Here is a 19,252-nt window from a genome sequence, read left to right on the forward strand (position 1 = left end):
AAAGAAAAACTTGATGCAAAGTGAGGGAAACGCAGTCTGGGTGTATGAGGATGTGCATAGCATCCTCAACGTCACGCCGTACGTAGTCTAGTTTAATATGAAGCACATTTTTACAAATTTTAAGGAAGTTGCTTTCGACCGGTCATAGCGGTCACACCGCTGCTCCGTTTATGTAAGCGCTGTGAAGTGTTATTAAAGCCGGAAAGAGTGTACGGTGTCTCATATCAGGCGACAGCTGCCGGAGATTTGAAGTTCTTGTTCGCGGTGTTTCCAGTCAGTTCAGTCCTTCAGGTGCCGCAGGTAGCCTACTGACTAATTTAATATCGGCCAAGCAGAAGCTGTCAGGAGCGTCCATTCTCTGCGACAGACAGACATCTGTCTGACCGCATTCTCGGTATTTTGCTTTATATTTCTTACCCCAGATGCAGAAACCAAGGTAGTATTTTATATTTTCACTCGAAGGCACTTCGAAACAGGGTTTCATCCAGCATCCACTCTTGTTCATGGTAAAGGTAAGTAACAGCGTCACAGTTAAGCTCTTCAGTTAAGTTTCTCTGACTGTTTATGTTTATTATTATTATTATTATTATTATTATTATTATATAGCTGTTCTGTGTATATTATACACCACCGTGTGGCTTCCTTTCTTAACACCTGCACATGTCTGGAAACTAAAGAGCTGCTGAACCTTGTCCTAATTTTTGCCAGATAAAGTATTCTAAGCGCACAGCAGTCCCGAGACTTTGATGCATTTTGTTTCACGATGCGTTAAGTGTTTTGAACTGGTGATATTATGGACTGCTGGCAGCCCAGTCCAGCGCGGGTCCCTCTACTACAGTGTCATGCTGCTGTAATAGATGTAATATGCGGTTACATCCCTGATGGGACCATAGCGTTGAAGCCTATGTATGTTTCAGCATCAATAGGTATTAATCCATCACTATACCATCACAGATGCAGGTTTTTGAATAGATTACTGACAGCAAGGCAATGTTTCTCTTCAATCTGGAGAACATGGCATTTAAGACCTCCAGATTTCAATGTCTGACCACAGAACGGTCCTACGATGTTCAATTTCAATCAGCGCAGACATGTGATGTCTTTCCATGATAGAGCTTTAACCTGCAATGGGTGGATGGCATGGTGTACCGTGTTCACTTCTGTGGAAGCCTTCATGAGCCCCATGACAGCATCATACCTGTTTCAACCTGAGGACATGAAGATCACACGCATCCATTATTTATTTTTGGTCATGTTTCCTAGTCCAAAGAGTCCCGTAAAAGACAAGTGTTTTGTCGCACTTAGACATTTAATAGGATTTACAGTATAATGCAAAATATTCTGTTCAGTAATTGACAGTAAGACGAAGACATCTGTTGGCATTTGTTTCTGATCAATATTTTCCAGATATGGGGCAAACTTATCAGTGGAAATGTGTGCATGGCAAGTTTATGTAGCACATTTCATGTACAAGACAATTCAAAGTGCTTTTCATAAAACATTAAAAGCATTACAGGGATGCAGAGAAAGCATGTAAAACTACAATTAAAAAAGAGTTTTAGTAGTCTAGTCTACTAAAGTTAAATGTATGACTTTGATTAGATTTTAATTAACTATGTTACAACTCCAAGTACTAAAGCCTACTTGCCTCAGCTTCTTTTTAAGCTTTCTGGCAGCTTCTAACAAAATAGCACAGTGATTCATGCTAAGGAGTCAAACCTTTGGCTTACTGGCTGTTATCACCATTATTACTGACACAATGGCAGTTAGAAAATATTTTCTTTGTGACCAACAATTCTGCGTTGACTCACTCTGAAATAACTCTTGATGTCTACCTTTTATTACCTTTGCTCCTGAAGTTCTGGCTGCAGACACAACTATTAGCATCGCTCTCTGGCTGGGAAAACCAATCACATAGCCAATCAGAACAGTTTAAATTATTTGTTATTTATAATATTTTAATATTATTTGTGCTGTTTTAAACTGAATCAAATCTGAAGAATTTAGAGCTTGTATTTTTAAAAAGAATTCATTTGTATGATCTCTATATTCTGCATTATTTATCTCTAATGGCCCTTTTCTGCATTGTATTTATTGTTTGTATATTACTTTAGTCTGTATTTCCCCACATCTCTACGTAGTTACTCATGTATGGTAAAATGAATGTACAATACAAGGTACACAGAGCTTCCAGGTTTAGTATGTGCCTTGTTTTTCTCAAGACAGCAATGTGGTTTATAACAGATTTTGTGGTCTAAGATCACACAAGAAATTTAATTTAAGTTAACCTTTTCTATATTTACATTATCAATTTTAATTAATAATGTAAATATAGACAATTAATTTTACTTTGACCTTTCTCTTATGATTTCCAAACAACATAAAACTATTTTTATTCAAATTTAATGACAATTTATTTAGCTATATCAAACCACTTCCTTTGTGACCACCTCCACAAGCTGCTGCAGTTCCACACCTGAGCAAAAATATTTGTGTCATCTGCAAATAACACAAACTTGAATATATTTGATACTTTGCAAATATTATTAATATACATAGTAAATATTTTTGGACCTAAAACCGATCCTTGAGGTACCCCACATATAATGTTCTTCAGTCTAGACTTATACTGACTTATCTGTACAAATTGTTGTCTGTTATGTAAATAGCTCATTAACCAGGTCAGAACAATACCTTGGAAGCCATACTTCTTAATTTTTCTAAACAATATGTCATGAATGATAGTGTCAAATGCTTTCTTTAAGATCAAGAAATTTTATTTGTATGCTTTGTGCTTTGTATCAGTACATTTACTTATTTTTCTAACATCTCAACACAATAGCAGTTGAAATTGTTCCACTGTTTCTAGATCCATTTTTCCATTTTTTATTTTTGCAAATTGCAGAATTTCTGCCCTCTAAAGAGTACTTTTTATACCCAATCACTGTTATGTGGCCTAATTAGATGCAACACATTCCTCCAGCTGCTTGTTTTCAGTATCACCCTTTTCCAGCCCCCATCCAACTTTTTTCAAATTCATGAAAACTTCTCACTTTTAAAATCTGATGTTTTCCATACGCCACATTTGTAGTCTTGAAGTTGAAAATCTAGTTGAAGTCACAGGGAGGATTCCTCTCCTGTTTTTAATTTTACCTTCCTCTCCACAGATGAACTGGACAGCTGGAACACAGTGTGTAGCCAAGGGCAACAACAAGAAAGCTAAATCCGGAGAGCTGGTGTATCACAAAGGAGACATTCTCACTATTGTTGATGCTGTATGGCGACTCATATTTTACAGTTGTAAAGTCACAGAGGGGTTTATTTTAAGGGAACTTTGCTTTTTCCTAGAAGAAGGGATATTACAAGGCCAGACATAACACTACAGGAGAGGAGGGATTCATTAACTCCACCAATGTGCGTGAGAGAAAGGCTCTGCGAGTGGACCCCAACCTCAGCCTCATGCCGTGAGTCTCCCCATCTTCCTCTGCATCGCACATCCAGTGATCATGGGCACATATCTTCAGGACTCACTTGTGTGTTAATAGGCATCATGTGCACTGTGTCTGATGATGTGGAAGGTGTCTCTGAATTTAGCCTCTGTTGTAGTCAAGTTTTATAACATATCTTGTGACCACACCATGTGGGCAGATGATGAGGATTCAGACAAACACGGTCTTGGGATTAATGACTCTAATTTCCTTTTTTTGAATGTCAAATGTGAAACGGTTCAGTGCAATCATTCCCACAAGCCAAATGCTCTGGTTATGTAAGATGTATGGAGTTTATAAAATGGTAAACAAACTTTGGTAGGTCCAGCTGTAGCACGAGAAAGAAGGTACGTTTACCTAATAGTTAGGTGTGACAGATAAAATTACTGTAAGAATTACTGCTGCTCTGTTGCTAAACTGTTGAGCAGCTTTATTACTGAGATGACATTACCAGAAAGTGGAAGTTTAGAAGGTTAATGGGTTCACTGGTTACACAAATCTTTTTCAGCCGTACTGATGTTTCATGGAAAAATTCAGACAGATGAACAAGCATCGGAGCTTGAGCAGAGTAAGAAGACGGTTGCAGGAATTGACAACATTTGAAACAACATTATTGACTGAAATAATAAGTTAAATCAATAACAATCCTGTGTAATACTGTGTCAAGTTTATTTTTAAAGCACATTTAAAAAACAACCTCAGTTGACCAAAGTGCGGTGAAGGCAAAATAAAATAAACAAATAAAACAAAATACAAGGAAAACAGCACTACAATAAAATAGATAAAATACATTAAAGTAATATAAATACATATAAGTACATATACACATTAAAAAGCCCAATTAAAATGCTCAAGCTGGAGGAAAAGCCAGTGAGAAATGGTGCATTTTAATAATGATTTAAAATGATAAGTGCTCTAGACAGATCTGATATTGAAAGGCAGACTCCTCTAAAGTTCTTCCAAAACAGCTCAGTCACTGTATGATTTTCCCCTTTTTTTGTCTCTGGAGGCTAGCTTAGACAAATAAAAATCTAAGATTGACTTACTGTGTTTGTAGTTTTGTTTTGTGTTTTGTACATGTTGCATTTTACTTCATGTAACTGTCTAATTTCCTCCTTTGTAATTGCTTCATCAAGATTGAGTCATTTCATATGCATGGGCGTGTGCTTATGTCTTTGATCAGCTGGTTTCATGGGAAGATCTCCGGTTCAGAGGCGGTGTGTAAGCTACAGCCAGCTGAGAATGGCCTGTTCCTGGTGAGAGAAAGTATCCGTCATCCGGGTGACTACGTCCTGTGTGTCAGCGTCTCTGGAGAGGTCATCCATTATCGGGTGATTTACCAGGACAACAAGCTGACCATTGACAACAAACAGTATTTTTACAACCTCATTGACATGATAGAGGTAGGAGCTCTGAGCTGACACATTACTTACAAGCCAAAGTTAGGGGTTTATTTAATCCAGCTGCAGGATTTAAAACACATTCTCATTCTGTTTTTTTTATCCATTTCTCAAGCTGACAAATGGAGTTTTTTTGGATTTCATTTTTGTAATGTTATTTTGAATAAACCTTTATAACAGATATGTACATGACTAATCAACTAATAAATGCACAGGATTGAAATATTCTACACAGCATTTAGATTAATTGAAAATTATATTCTGAGTCAGGTTTCACAAATCAGAAAATGTGTTTTAATTAATCTGCACACTGTGTAGGGTGTTTCAGTGCAGATTTGAACGGTCTAAGTATTGTAGTTTTTATCTGGACCTGGTCTAGATGTTAAATAATGTTAAATAATGAAAGTAGCCTAATTTGCTTTTTCACAACAGTCTAAGTATTGTAGTATTTGATCAGGATATTTATTAGTGTTAGCAGGTTAAAACTCAAAACCATACTGAAATTTTATGAAACTTATTCTTTCCTTTTTCTTCAAAAAAGCTATGGAAATAGTTTGGTCTGCTTGTTAAAAATACATTCTTGATTGACAGCTAGATAGTTTGTGGCTTACTCATGTCAAAACCATGAGATTTTCCTGTCACCTCTATTTTTACTGAAGGTGTTCGAGAGAGAGAGAGAGAAAAAAACATAAGCAGCTAAATCCATTAAATGATGCCCTTTTATGGTTTATCTGTTTTTGGCTTGTGTGTGTGTCATGGAGGGCTTTGCTGCACTGAGTTGTGCAGAAAGTCTCTGAAAAGATAGCAGCCACGTCCTATCACTGAGCAACATATGGTTTTATCCCTGAGTCACGCTATACAAACTGACTTATTCCTGCAAAGGGAGGACAGCTTACCATAACTAACCAGTCAGAATGAATTTGTCATAAAAATCTGCAGTTTAATTTAACCAGAGATAAAACAGAGATGTAACTCTGGCACTGTGAAGTATCTGTTGTAAAAAACTACTCATGCTGTTAGATATAGTGTTATTTAGTCAAACCACAAGTCTCAGCACTTTATTTTTTTGCAGTGTTCAAAAACTCTTTGTCAAAGGATGAAAATAAAACACACTCAGAGGCAAACAAGTTGTGATCATGCAAGGGTGTTACCAAAAAAAAAAAGCCTGATGTCATGTGTTTCTTTTTTTGCAGTATTACTCAAGGAGCAAAGGTTCCATTGCTACAGTTCTTATGAAGCCCAAAGAGAAACAAGGAACCAAGTCAGCTGAGTTGGAATTGTCTAAAAGTAAATACAATGTCAAGTAGTCCTCTGTCTGTACAAAAACAAAATGACAATGTTAGGATGAAGGCTTCTTGGTGAAGATGAGTCACTGTTATTATTTGTGTTTGCTTTACTTATAGTTATCAATGTCTCTTTCCTTCCTAGCTGGATGGCTGCTAGACATTGCAAAGCTCACACTGAGAGAAAATATTGGAGAAGGGGAATTTGGTGGTAAGCTTTTTTTTTTTTTTTTTTTTTTAACTTTTATTCTTTTTATAAAAGTTTGTCAACCTTGGTCAAAAGTTCTGTTACTGTCTAAAGATCACCAGCTCTGGACCTCATGGGCCAGTGTCCTGCAGATCTTTGATTTTTCTCTGCTACAACACACCTGACTCAGATTAATGGGTCATTAAGAGGCTGGTGCAGAACTTGGATGAACTGGTGACCTGTCCAGGCTGTACCCTGCCTCTCGCTTGGTAGCTTCTGGGATGGGCTCTAGCCTCCCCGCAACCCTGCATTAGAATAGGCAGATATAGAAAATGGATGGATGGAGCTCAGAAACTCTGCAAAGTTATCCAACTTAGATAGATGTTTTTAAACTTCTGAATGGATCTCTTTTCCTTATTTTACTTTAAAAAGACACCTGAATTAATAATAAATAAATAAATAAATAAATAGATAAATAAATAAATAACCATTCACAGCAACAGCAAGACTTTTGTTTTGCCATGGTGCCCAAACCTTTACATGCTTCTGTGTTAGTTTATTCTTGTACCTTTATTTATGATGATAACATGTTATTTTCCACCTCAGCTGTTTATGAGGGAGAATATATGGGCCAGAGGGTGGCAGTAAAGATCATTAAATGTGATGTCACAGCTCAGGCCTTCCTGCAGGAAACCGCAGTGATGACGTGAGTCCTGAAATTCTCCTGAAACCTTATTTTAAAAAAGACATAGTTTCCTGCAAATAATACAAATGAAATGCATTTGTTTAACCTGTCAGATTTTTTTTGTTGCTCTCAATTCTGACTTAATGGATCACATCTTCCAGGAAACTGCAGCATAAAAACCTGGTGCAGTTGTTGGGTGTCATCCTTGATAAGGGGCTTCACATTGTCACAGAACTAATGACTAAGGTACAGTAAGCACATAATTTATCAGCTGGTTTTAAATAACAATGAATAGTTTACAGAAGATATATTTGTTTGACATAAATAACTTAACATATTGTAGGTAACATTATATAGAAAAAGTAAGGAGAGGTTAAAGCTACACTGAACATATTTTATACACGGTATAAAATGTTTAGCTAATCTGAGCAAAACACATCATCAAAAGGAGACACAGATGGGTGGTATAGTTAATGGGTTTACTCCTGAGAAGAACCAGAATTTTACTTTCATGCTTTTTATTTGTAGGGCATATGTAATTCATTTTCAATTAATTACTTCAAAATTATGTTAATTAAACAAAAGTTTCCCTAGCTGCAACTATAAGTTGCCAAAATGCAGCCTCAGCTTGAGCTTTTTCTGGGTGCTGGGCCTCGAGGATGGTCATACTTTGTTTGGCACCACTATGTTCAACACAATCCACTTGTGTGTTGCAGGGAAACCTTGTGAACTTTCTCAGGACAAGAGGACGCTCAGTTGTTAATTTTCTTCAGCTGCTCCGATTTGCGCTGTGAGTCAGAACATGAAAATGTGATTATATTAACTTGTGCAGGAGAATATAGAGTGTGTGTAGTTTGGTACCTTAAACTAACTGCTTTATGTTTGTGGTCAGTGATGTGTGTGAAGGGATGGAGTATCTGGAGTCAAAGAAGCTGGTTCACAGAGATTTGGCAGCTCGTAACGTCCTTGTCTCCGAAGATAGCGTGGCCAAGGTTAGCGACTTTGGCCTGACCAAGGTGGGCTCCAAGGAAACTGATAAAGTCAAGCTGCCGATCAAATGGACCGCACCTGAAGCTCTGAAGAAAGAGGTATGTTTAAGAAACTGTTTATCCACTTTTGCTTTTCCAGATTTTTCTTATCTATATGTTTTGCATCCATAGTTATCAGTATTTAATCATTTATCAGTCATAATTAATTAGTCATAATTTAGTCATTTCAGCTAATTTCTCCACCTGTTAATTCCAACTGTTGAAGGTTAAAGCTGCAGAGCAAGGAAAACTAAGCTCACCATAAAGAAAAGCAAAGGAACAAAGGAAATCCTGGTGTATATACAATATACTGCAGGAGGATAAAAACTAGTGCATTGCAGGATTGGTTATCAGAAAACTGTGACCAGGTGACTTATAGGGGCAAAGGGAAAACCCAGATAGAAAAGATAAACACATAAATACACTGAAAAATTAAGGATGGATACAGAACATAGCAATGACCAAACATAGATCAGGAGTAAAATAAATCAATGAACAAGGGGACCAAGATAAACCTAACAAAATCAAAACATCTAACAAAACAGAAACCACACACTATGATGCAAACACACAATAAAATATTAAAAGTTTTTATTTTTAAGCATGAATTTGTTGTTTTTGGAGCTTAAGATTCTATGGTGTGTGTTCCTATCCACCAGAAATTCTCCACAAAGTCAGATGTTTGGAGTTATGGGGTTCTCCTGTGGGAGATCTTTTCATATGGTCGCCAGCCCTACCCTAAGATGGTATGTAGTGCCTGTTCTAGCAGTGTATGTTATTGTCTGTGTGTATTGGTATAGCCTATCAATTAGCACAGTCAGATTTGTATCCATGATCTCATTCTTTCAGTCACTATGCAAACCTTATTTCCATTGGTGAGGGTTGGAACAAAAATGGATCAGTAAATTAAGACCTTCACCTTTCAGCTCAGCTCCCTCTTTAGCAGATCAGTGAGACTCATCCAGGTAGATTGATGAGATTTGATGCTCATCCCTGACCAAAAGGGAGCATTTTTCCCTTTACCTGTTCAGAACCATGACCTCCGCCTATTATGGAGTTCTGGCTGCTTCCTCAACCCAAGAAAAAAATAAATAAAATTACTTCATTATTGTTTTTATGCTAGGACGTTACTGTCTGCCTTTGTTAAACCAGGCTGGTGTATGTGGTAAAAGAAACAAACAAAAAAAAAAAAAAATAGTGACAAGAGGTCAAATTTTGATAATGGTAAAAACATGTTGGCTGTAATAGAAGAAGGAAAGACTTCTACTTAGGTTAGTTTGTGACATTGGTTTCCCTCAGGTAATCCATGCTTCCTGATCACCGACATGTCTCAGCTGGCAGTTCTGTTTAGGGATAAGCAGGATAAATTTGGATTAGGTCACTAGTCATCTTGTATCTTGCTACCCCATTGTTTATTTTGAGCCTTTCTTCTGTTGGTGTCCTTTTAAATGCAGGCGATTACTGGCTAATAATCACTTGTTTCACTTAAGCAATTAATTTATTTGGGTCAAGTTAATACAGCGGTTAATTAAACTTTGGACCTTAAAGTGTTACTTGTTAACTCAAGTAGTAAATTTAAAAGCAATGGGACAAACCAGGGTGAAAATCTACTATATGGCTGTCAGCCATGATCACCTTGCTACAGATATAATCAACACCTATAAAGCTAATTAGTTTATATTCATGGTCTTGACTTTCTGCATAAAAATTAAATTCTCATCTGAATGATTGTTATGGATGGACCCCTCAGAGACAAAGGTAAGTTAACATAACTTCATTAACAATAGAGCAAATGTGTCATCTTACGGACGCAGGCAGCAGGAGGGCTTGCTGGATAATTAGGGACCATACAGGGATGAACGTCAAAGATCCAGTTCAGCCTCTACTATCCAGCCACTCTACAATTCACTCCTAACGGGAGACGCATGAAGTTCTGAGATCCTGCAGAGGCACTGACCTACATTATTAACAATGTTAGTGCTGATGTCATACACCCTACTTCACATACCACTGCAAACAGTAAATGAGGTACTGTCAATGTCCAAGTCAGTGTTAATCACTTAAGAGACGGTGATATCATTTGATGTGGTTATTCGATCTTATTGTTGGATCTTATTGTTGTCATATTTTTAGTTAATATTTTCTTTTTTTATTGTATTTTTTTATTAGTATTAAGGTCTATTACAGTGTCACTAATGAGAAATTGGGTTTAAGGTCATTTAACATACTGTTTGAGGGGTTCATCAAAGGTTAGAAAAGATATTCATTAATGCGGGTAGCATGCAAATGCAGGTTTGCAGTAGTTTAAAGTTCACTGGGGGAAATAGCCTTTTGAAGGCGTGTATGTTGTATGTAGTTTTGATGTGTTATTTGTTTTGTTTGTTTTATATGCAGCTAGTGTGTCTATCTGTTTTTCTTATTATCTTCATGGGGTAGACATTGGTATCTTCTATTTGAAATCTTCCAGTGACACAGAGTAATTCATATCCAATCCCGGGGAAGGACTATATAAAAATTATAAGCTGGAATGTGCAAAGTCTGAATCAGGCAACAAAGACAAAAACCACTTACAATTTTTTGGCATCGGTATAGCCTTCTTACAGGAAACCCACCTTCGAAATCAAGACCAATCTAACATTTGCAAGGACTGGGTTGGATAAATGTTCCTTTCACAATTTAACTATAAAAGCAGAGGAGTAGCAACACTCATTCATAAAAAATTCCTTTCATCGTCTCAGACACTATATCGGATCCGAATGGCAGATTTGTGTTGGTTGTGGGAAAGTTGTTTCAACTTTGCTTATATTTATGGCCCAAACTTTGATGACAAGCACTTTTTAAGAAGATGCTGCACTCCATTCCTAATCTGGACAGTCATCATTTGATTATGTTTGGGGATTACAACCTGGTGATGGATGATTTGGAATCGCTCTTCTCAGTCTGTTCCTAGACCTTCCAAATTGATGCAAATAATCCAATTGTTTATAGAGATACATAAACTTATAGACCCATGGAGATTTAAAAATCCCACTAAAAGAGAGTACTCATATTACTCTAACGTACACAAGTCATTTTCCAGTATAGATTTTTTTTGGTTGATCTAATACTATCTACTTAGTATTAATACAGACTGTAAATATGACACAATTGTTATTTCTGACCATGGTCTGGTGAGTATTAAGATAACTCTTCTGAATCACAGGACAAAACAGCCATGGCAGCTTGACTCACTTCTGCTGGCTGACTTTGTGAGGTTCATTACAGAACAAATAGATTTCTTCTTGCTGGTTAATGAGACGGAGGGTATCTCAGCCACAATTTTCTGGGAAACACTCAGAGGACAGATTATCTCCCGCTCTGCTTATATTAGTAAAATGAAATACAAGAATGTTGAGGATTTATCTTCGGAAATTAAGGTTTTGGATGGACTCATATCAGGTTCTCCGACCCCTGATCTGATCAAGAGGAGAGTAGGCCTACAAACTGAAGCTGACCACTTAACTACTACCCAAGAGGAGAGGCTCATCTCCAGATCCCTCAGTAGACTTTATGAAGAGGGGGATAAACCTTCCAAATTATTAGCTAGCCAACTCTGTCAAAAAACGGCTTCACATATTATTTCACAAATCAGGCTACCTGATTGCTCCTTAACTGAGGATCATCAAACCATCAATAACTGCTTTAAGGAGTTCTATTCTAAAATATATTCTTCAGACTCAGCACCAGATCACAGTCAATTTAATATTTTTTTTTCTAATCTGGACATTCCTACAAGTGACTCAGTTTTTAAAGATCAGTTGGAACAAAATCTGAACTTGGAGGAAGTTACCAACTCAATAATGTCTCTTCAGAGTTACGTCCCTGGCCCAGATGGGTTTCCAATGGATTTTTATAAAACATTCAAAGATAAATTTACCCCTCTTCTCCTCTGAGTTTATACAGGAAAGTAATACTCGTCAGGCATCTATTATGCTACTATTAAAGAAGAATAAGGATCCTCAAGACTGCTCACCTTACAGGCTAATCAGCCTGACAAACTGTGACGGTAAAGTGTTCTCAAAGGCCATTGCACTCTGACTGGAAACAGTTCTCCCTCACGTCATTTTGGAGGACCAGACTGGGTTTATCCAGGGCAGACAGTCCTATTTTAGTTTGAGGTGATTGTTTAATATAATTTACACTAAATCTAGCACTTCATCCCCAGAAGCAGTAATATCACTTGACGCCGAAAAAGCATTTGATCTCGTTGAAAGGGAATATCTTTTTTTATATACTCGACAGGTTTGTTTTTGGCCCTGACTTCGCCATATTAAGCTCATTTATAATCCAACTGCCTAAGTCTATACCAACGGCATCTCATCTGAGTTTTTCCCTCTGCACAGAGGGATGAAACGAGGGGACCCAGTGCGTCCATTGCTTTTTGTCCTAGCTATAGAGCCACTTTCCAAAGCCCTCAGATGTAATAATAGTATACAAAGTATCTTACATGGTGGCCTAACTCACACTGTCTCGCTTTACGCAGATGATTTGTTATTATATGTCACCAAACCTATCACAACTATCCCCGAAATCCTTAAAGTCTTGCAGAAATTTGGTAACACATCTGGATGCAAACTGAATTTTAAAGCGAATATTTCCCGATTAGTAGTAGTGCCAAGGAATATCCTAATCTGCCATTTAAGATGTCTGCCGAGTCCTTTTCAAAATAAAAGTCACCAGATCCTTTTACAGCCTGTTTAAGAGTAATTTCACTCCTCTCCTGGAGCAGTACAAACAAGATATTAAAAGATGGTCTGTTTTGCCATTGCTTATTGGGAGAACAAATTCTGTAAAGATGAATATTATACCAAAATTTCTATATTTATTTCAGGCTTTGCCTATCTCCGTACCGCAATCTTTTTTCAACACATTTAATCAAACTATCTTTCATTTATATGGAATAATAAATCAGCTCGCATAAGAATAGAATTTATAGAAAGGCCAAAATGTGAAGGTGGGCTCTCACTGCACATGTATTACTGGGCTACACATTTAAATGCACTTTCTTTGTGGTTGAAAGAATATAGTGATAGGCCCCTAGCAAAGCTCCAGATTGAAAAGGTTACAAGCAGCCCATACTCACTCCCTGCCTTACTCTGTGCACCTTCACCACCACTAATTAACAATATCAAGGATAATATCATTGTAACTGAATCGCTATGCATCATTAATCAGTTTAAAAGATTTCTGGGTATTCAGATTATCTCTATACACTAGCCAATAACATGTAATCATCTTTTTCAACTATCCCTAATGGTCAATGGCTTTAAGTTTTGGTATGAAAAGGGTATTCGTAGTATTGAAGATCTGTACATCAATGATAATTTTGCTAGCTTTGAACAAAAACAATCCAAAAAATTCAGCCTGACCAATAATTATTTTTTTACTTGTAAGAAGTTTAGTAACTTTCCAATACTCCCTCCTCTTTCCTGTTTGGATTCTCTATTAAGGGTCAATATGCAGGTTAGGAGCAGAATATCATTTATTTATTCCCATATCATGGATAGCTGCAACCTTTCTATATCACACATTCGAGAACAGTGGAAAAATGACTTGGGGGCCCAACTGTCTGATGATGAATGGAATATGGCTCTTACAAGAGTCCACTCTTCTTCCATATGTTCTAGGCATGCCTTAGTACAGTTTAAAGTGTTACACAGGTTACACTTCTCTAAAGTGAATCTAGCGAGAATATTTCCAAACGTTGACCCATTTTGTGACAGATGTAAACAATTGCCTGCTGCCTGCTATCACATGTTCTGGTCATGTCCAAAACTTGTTCCTTTCTGGTCTTCCTGTTTTGAGGTAATCTCTAAGGCATATGCTTATAAGAGCTCACCTTCTCCCTTGGTTGCTATTTTTGGTTGTTCTTCTGTTCCAACGCGATCTGCTCCTCTGGCTCTTATGCAGAGTCAATGCCTTTTCCTCCATACTAGCTAGGCGCCTGATTCTACTTAAATGGAAGGCTGCTACTCCTCCATCACACCACCACTGGATTCGGGACATTAGATCAGCTGTACCCTCAACAGCACCATCGATGCATTCCACAAAACCTGGAATCCCCTAATGACTTATGTGAACAATTTGCCTGGTCTGGAAATGGAAATCTGAATGTCTCAATTGAAACATTTGCAAATTGCAGTTGTACAAAATTTTAGAAATATTGCTTTTATTTTGAGAAAAATTGTAATGGAGACGCAGTTACTGTCCTGTTATATGAGCCAGTTTTGGTCAAGAATTAAGCTGCTCCTAGATAGATGACCTAACATTTGACTCTGGATTATTTTAGCATACAGAGGCGTTCATGATCCACTCAATGACTAAAAGGTCATGTGACTGCAGAATAAAACCAAATCACCATCCCTCTACCACCGTGCTTGACAGTTGCCATGAGCTGTACTCATTTGTTGTGTTTTGTTTTCTTTAAATGTGCTGCTCTGGCCAAAAAACAGACATTGATCAAGAAGTCTTGTGGTTTATTCTGATTCAGCTTTGCAACCCAACGTTGTGCTGCCATGTTCTTTTTAAGAGAGAAGAGGCTTTCTTCTGTAACCCCTTCAAAACAAGTCATACTTGTTAAGTCTTTTTCTAATTGCACTGTCATGAACTTTAATATTTAACATTCTAAATAAGGCCTGTAGCGACTTAAGCTGGATCTATACTCATGCGGCGTCCTCTAGACCTGATGTGCACCCTTGCTACACAAATGGTTACATATTCCCCTGGGATTGGCCAGTTTGGGTTTAGGTATTTCCGAATTTCTGGATCTTCTCACTGAATTAGTGTGATAACTGCCATTTTTAAAAAACAACATCCAATGGATCAAGTTTATGAGAGACTGATCAAATTATTTTTTCATTTGCTTTCACAAGCTCATGAAGACAATGCACCATGTTGGACACCATTGTTGTTTTAAAACAGGAACCATCAAAAGAACTCCGTCCTGTTGAGTTTACCAGTCGATACCACCCCTGCTGAAACCTTCAGATTAGAAAGAGAAACTCATAAACCTCATAAGTCCAGCTAAAGATATAGCTTTTTGATTCTTTTTAACAATCTTTTTTTCAGTTTCTTTGAACATTGTCCAGTCTTATTTTTGGCATAATCTTTCTAGGACATTTTCTGGATAAATAGTAAAATAATGTACTCCAAGTTGTTTGGTAATACTTCTCTCTGTGTGTACTTTTCTTTTATTTGACAGCACATCTCATGTGGGCTTAGTTTAGTTCAGTGTTGGAGGATTTATTGATTTATTTGTTTTTTTTTTTATTGTTTTTGTTTGTTTGTTTGTTTGTTTTTTGTTTTTTTTTTTTTAACTAATCAGTGTTGCTTCTATGCTGCAGTCCTTGAATGAGGTGAAAGAGAAAGTGGAGGGAGGATATCGCATGGAGGCTCCAGAGGAGTGTCCCCCCAGTATTCACTCCTTGATGAGGCTTTGCTGGCAGCAGGAGCCACGCAGAAGACCTGGTTTCTCCAAACTGAGGGAGAAACTTGAACAGGAAATGAGTAAAGTGAGCCCTGGCCCTACAGCAGAGTGCCGGGAAGTATTCAGTTCTGCATCAAGGTGCTGATTTTTTTTTAAAGTTTTTTATATACTTCCAACTGTGGAATCAGAGTACCAGCTCTTCCAGAGAAAGAACATTGGGAAAGTTTAAACTTTGGTGCAGATGTTCATATTGCCCTCAGGATGAATGGGAATACATTTGGCAAGCTTTTCAAAAGTTCCCTCGAGGACAAAATTTCGATGTGAGAAGTCATTTTCATGCTCATTTGCATATAGTCTGTTTGAACTAGATGTGCATTTCTAGGATGCAATGATATTTTGAAAATTCAGTACATTGAGTCTGAATGATCTGTTTCCTTTACTGGTTGCCCACCAATCAGATTCAGGTGAGGTGAATAACATTTATCATGCAATTACAAGTCAGTGTCAATTCAGTTAATTTGGATTTATACTAATGCACTGTATTGTATTTAACAATAAAAACATCCCAATGCACTTCACATAAAACAACAACAACCACAAGCTCTTGGCAGTAATGGAAAGTAACACACACCCCCCATTCCCATGGTGCTCCCCTTCAACACTAGCTTCCTGTGGCTCAAGGAAGATGACAAAAAATCCAAGATGTTGACCCATAAACTACAAACTCTTAATATAATTTTATAGAATTTCTGCAGTCAGTGCCCTGGTGCAACACACAACTTCACCTCCAGAGGTCTCTGTCAACACTTTAAAATCCTTTTGGCAGCATGATGGAAATCCAAACAACAGGTAATGTTGCAAAGTAGAGCCTTGTGTAATACTCAACACATCTTATACTGTATTATCACTTTGTTGGGACATTGTGACATTAGATTATAACAATAAGATGTTGTTATATTTAACACATGATAATTTGGAATGCATGCTATAAGCCAAAACAAAAACTAAAGTAAATAAATATATGCAAGCAATTACATACACACAGGAGGAAGATGTGTTTTGTCTGACTGAGGCATCTGATGGTTTGTCAGAATCTCTATGAGGTTTACCAAGTCTGTCTAGCATCCTACCCCACTAACTGGTCCAACTCAGCTGGCAACTCAGGTTCTTTTTTGCCCAAGTATCCAAGACATATGGTGGCAGATCCCATGCTACGATTATGACCTTGATCATCAACCTGCAATAGGGTGTCCTGGTCCCAATGGCACTTATGAACACCCCTAAGCTTGAACATGTCATTCATAAACCATGAATATCATCTAAGTCAAGCAACAAAACACCACTGATTAAGATTGGGCCAGCTGTTCCTCCTAATCGCACTCATCCAAGTTTCAGGAGAACCAAACAAACTTTCAGTCTCCTACCATGGACTTAGGTCTGCACATATTCCTTATGCACACCTCAGAGAGACGACTGGATTTAACAGAAGGCTTTTATTTGATGCTTAGATGACTTGGGAAGTGAGTATAAAATGGTGGTTTTAGTTTATTATTGATGAATGAATGTAAAATGACCAAAAATTAACATAGAGTTGGAAGAGGTTTTTTTGTATTCATGTTTGGGAGAGATGTTGGAAATGGAAGGACAGAAAAAAGAGAAAGGAGAAATAGAAACAACTGTTTTTCATCATTTGCAGGGGAGCATAAAGAGGGTTTGAAAGTTAATTTAATTCTTTTGTTTAATATTACTGAAATAAAGCTTCTTTATCACTGGTCAAAGATCATCTTGGAGATTTCTTTTTGTTTGTGTTGTCAAGAAACATAAATGCTGCTTTTTTTGCCCACCAAACTCCACTCACAATAATACATGGGGCAGACTTTGATTAAATTCATTCAAATTTAATTTCTTTCATATGACTGAGTCTTAGGGAAATACAGCATTTATAACTACTTTCTCTTTCCCGTATATTGGGATTTTGAGATTAAATGAGGGATTGCTGTTATCCACATTCTCTTGGGACATCTTGAGCCTTTTCAGGTACAAAATATTTTCGTGTTTTTCTAATTTTGAGGAAAACATTTTAAATAATTTTTTAAAACATATTCCATTCATTACAATACACATATAACTCATTTCATTGTATTTGATTGTCTGCTGCTTTTATATGTAAAAACAATGAATGTTCATTTTCCCAGTAATGCTAAAATATTTTCACTTCAAATCTCTCCACAAAATTAAGCCTCTTTTGTAGGATTGTTGTCATGTCAAATGAACAAATTAAAGATGTCATTTGACCTAAGTCTATAGCCTGGTATTTGTCAGTGTCCCAAGAGATGAACCACAAATTGAGGTTTGGTCCTCTCTCTCTTGTTATCATACAGTAAGAGCAAAGGGTTCTTCACGATTTGTTCAATCTGCTCTGTGTTTTTCTAAACCCTCTAATGGGATGAGAAACAATTTTCTTTGCAGGGATTTAGAAAGAACCAAATGTAAAAAAAAACAAACAAATAAGATAAAAAATGTGCTTAATTTTCCGAGGATTAGAATGAATATCAGCGAACATTTATTTGTTCTTGTGCGTGCACTTGTTTGGCTGGATATTGCAAGAAAGCCTTCACCAGTCTGTCAGTGTCCTGAGATGCTTTTTCCAGAGGATCTAACCTTTTAAGGAGCACCCTCTGCTAAGACTTAGAAAACAGCTTATCTGCTGAACTCGGGGAAGCATCAACAAAGGGCAGCTTGTCACCTGTTGTTTTCACCTGTTTACTTAATAGAGGATGCATAAAGGAAGTTTTCTACATACTTTACACTCAAAGTTATTAGAGAAATTCTTGTATTTAGAGAAAATAAAATCTCCATAAAGTATGTAATTTTTGCCAGTAAACTCTGTAGCTGATAACTGACTGAGGCTTGTAAGAGATGGATATCAATACAACTGTGCTGATGCTCCTACCTGCCATTTTTTCTTATTTTGAAGACTTTATATCTTCTGATTAGACGTCCACCTAATTTTTTGTATCTAGCTTAAAGGTGGATATAAACACCTCTAATTTAAGCCTAAATTCTGGTTTCAGTTTGGATTTTCCTTTAACATCCAATTATAGAGGAAAACCAGTTAACGTGCTACTGTGCCTGTACTTAAGGACTGCACAAATTCCTTTTTTCTGGACCCTTAAACCACTATCTGTGCATCACATATGAATGTGCCCATTATCTCACATTGCTGTATAAATGCACAAATTAGCTTTCTGTCAGTGTTTGTTTCTGTCCAAGTTGAGCTCTTGACTGAACTGAACCTGACAATCTGTACGACAGAATGAAACGCAGGGGTCTGGCCCTACCTAAAGGGTTTATCTTGGTATGGTTTAAGTAGATTTTGTTTAGTTCAGATGAGGTTAGAGGCAAAGCAGCAGCCCAGCTGTCTGAGCAAATATAAGTCTTAGACACAAGATGCTCTTCCTGGAAGGCAGTTTAATTCAAGTAAAGCTATCTTCCCTGAACACCTATACCAGTAACCCTTGAAAGGGTTATGGTAACATTGTTATCACTATTGTTTTATTATAAGATTATGTAAAGCCTAGGAGTTAATAATGAATGTGATTATAATATAATGACAGAAAATTGTTGTAATTTAATGGGGCGGGATTAGATAAGCTTTGATAAGCTTCCACCCATTCCTTTTGAACTTTTGTGTTTTCTTTTTTGGTTTGATTTTT

At 37.1% G+C, this 19,252-nt stretch overlaps 1 protein-coding gene and 1 long non-coding RNA gene across 3 annotated transcripts; one reads left to right on the forward strand and one right to left on the reverse strand.

Annotated features, from left to right (window-relative positions):
- Positions 1-104: 104 nt before the first annotated feature.
- Positions 105-16,130, forward strand: matk (megakaryocyte-associated tyrosine kinase). 2 transcript variants are annotated; one of them, XM_042007045.1, is made up of 13 exons: positions 105-300; positions 423-512; positions 3,168-3,275; positions 3,349-3,464; positions 4,672-4,891; positions 6,082-6,175; positions 6,317-6,382; positions 6,965-7,064; positions 7,205-7,289; positions 7,760-7,833; positions 7,936-8,131; positions 8,731-8,817; positions 15,454-16,130. In XM_042007045.1, exons 2-13 carry the CDS (start codon positions 504-506, stop codon positions 15,679-15,681), a joined length of 1,383 nt encoding a protein of 460 aa, XP_041862979.1. In that variant the 5' UTR covers positions 105-300; positions 423-503; the 3' UTR covers positions 15,682-16,130. The 2 variants fall into 2 exon arrangements, with proteins under 2 accessions (XP_041862979.1, XP_041862980.1); XM_042007046.1 differs by having other exon boundaries at positions 105-512; positions 3,352-3,464.
- Positions 8,031-9,937, reverse strand: LOC121653509. Its single transcript, XR_006012800.1, has 3 exons — positions 9,878-9,937; positions 9,339-9,414; positions 8,031-8,119 (listed from the first exon to the last, which is right to left on the reverse strand). It is a non-coding gene; the product is annotated as an uncharacterized LOC121653509 (long non-coding RNA).
- Positions 16,131-19,252: the final 3,122 nt, after the last annotated feature.

This window comes from Melanotaenia boesemani, chromosome 14 (assembly GCF_017639745.1).
Source record: "Melanotaenia boesemani isolate fMelBoe1 chromosome 14, fMelBoe1.pri, whole genome shotgun sequence".
Lineage (NCBI taxonomy): Eukaryota > Metazoa > Chordata > Actinopteri > Atheriniformes > Melanotaeniidae > Melanotaenia > Melanotaenia boesemani.

Excerpts from the sequence above, each read along its gene's own strand:
- matk (XM_042007045.1), top strand. Across the intron at positions 3,276-3,348 it reads TTCTCACTATTGTTGATGCT|AAGAAGGGATATTACAAGGC; the intron begins GTATGGCGACTC and ends GCTTTTTCCTAG. Across the intron at positions 8,818-15,453 it reads GCCAGCCCTACCCTAAGATG|TCCTTGAATGAGGTGAAAGA; the intron begins GTATGTAGTGCC and ends TCTATGCTGCAG.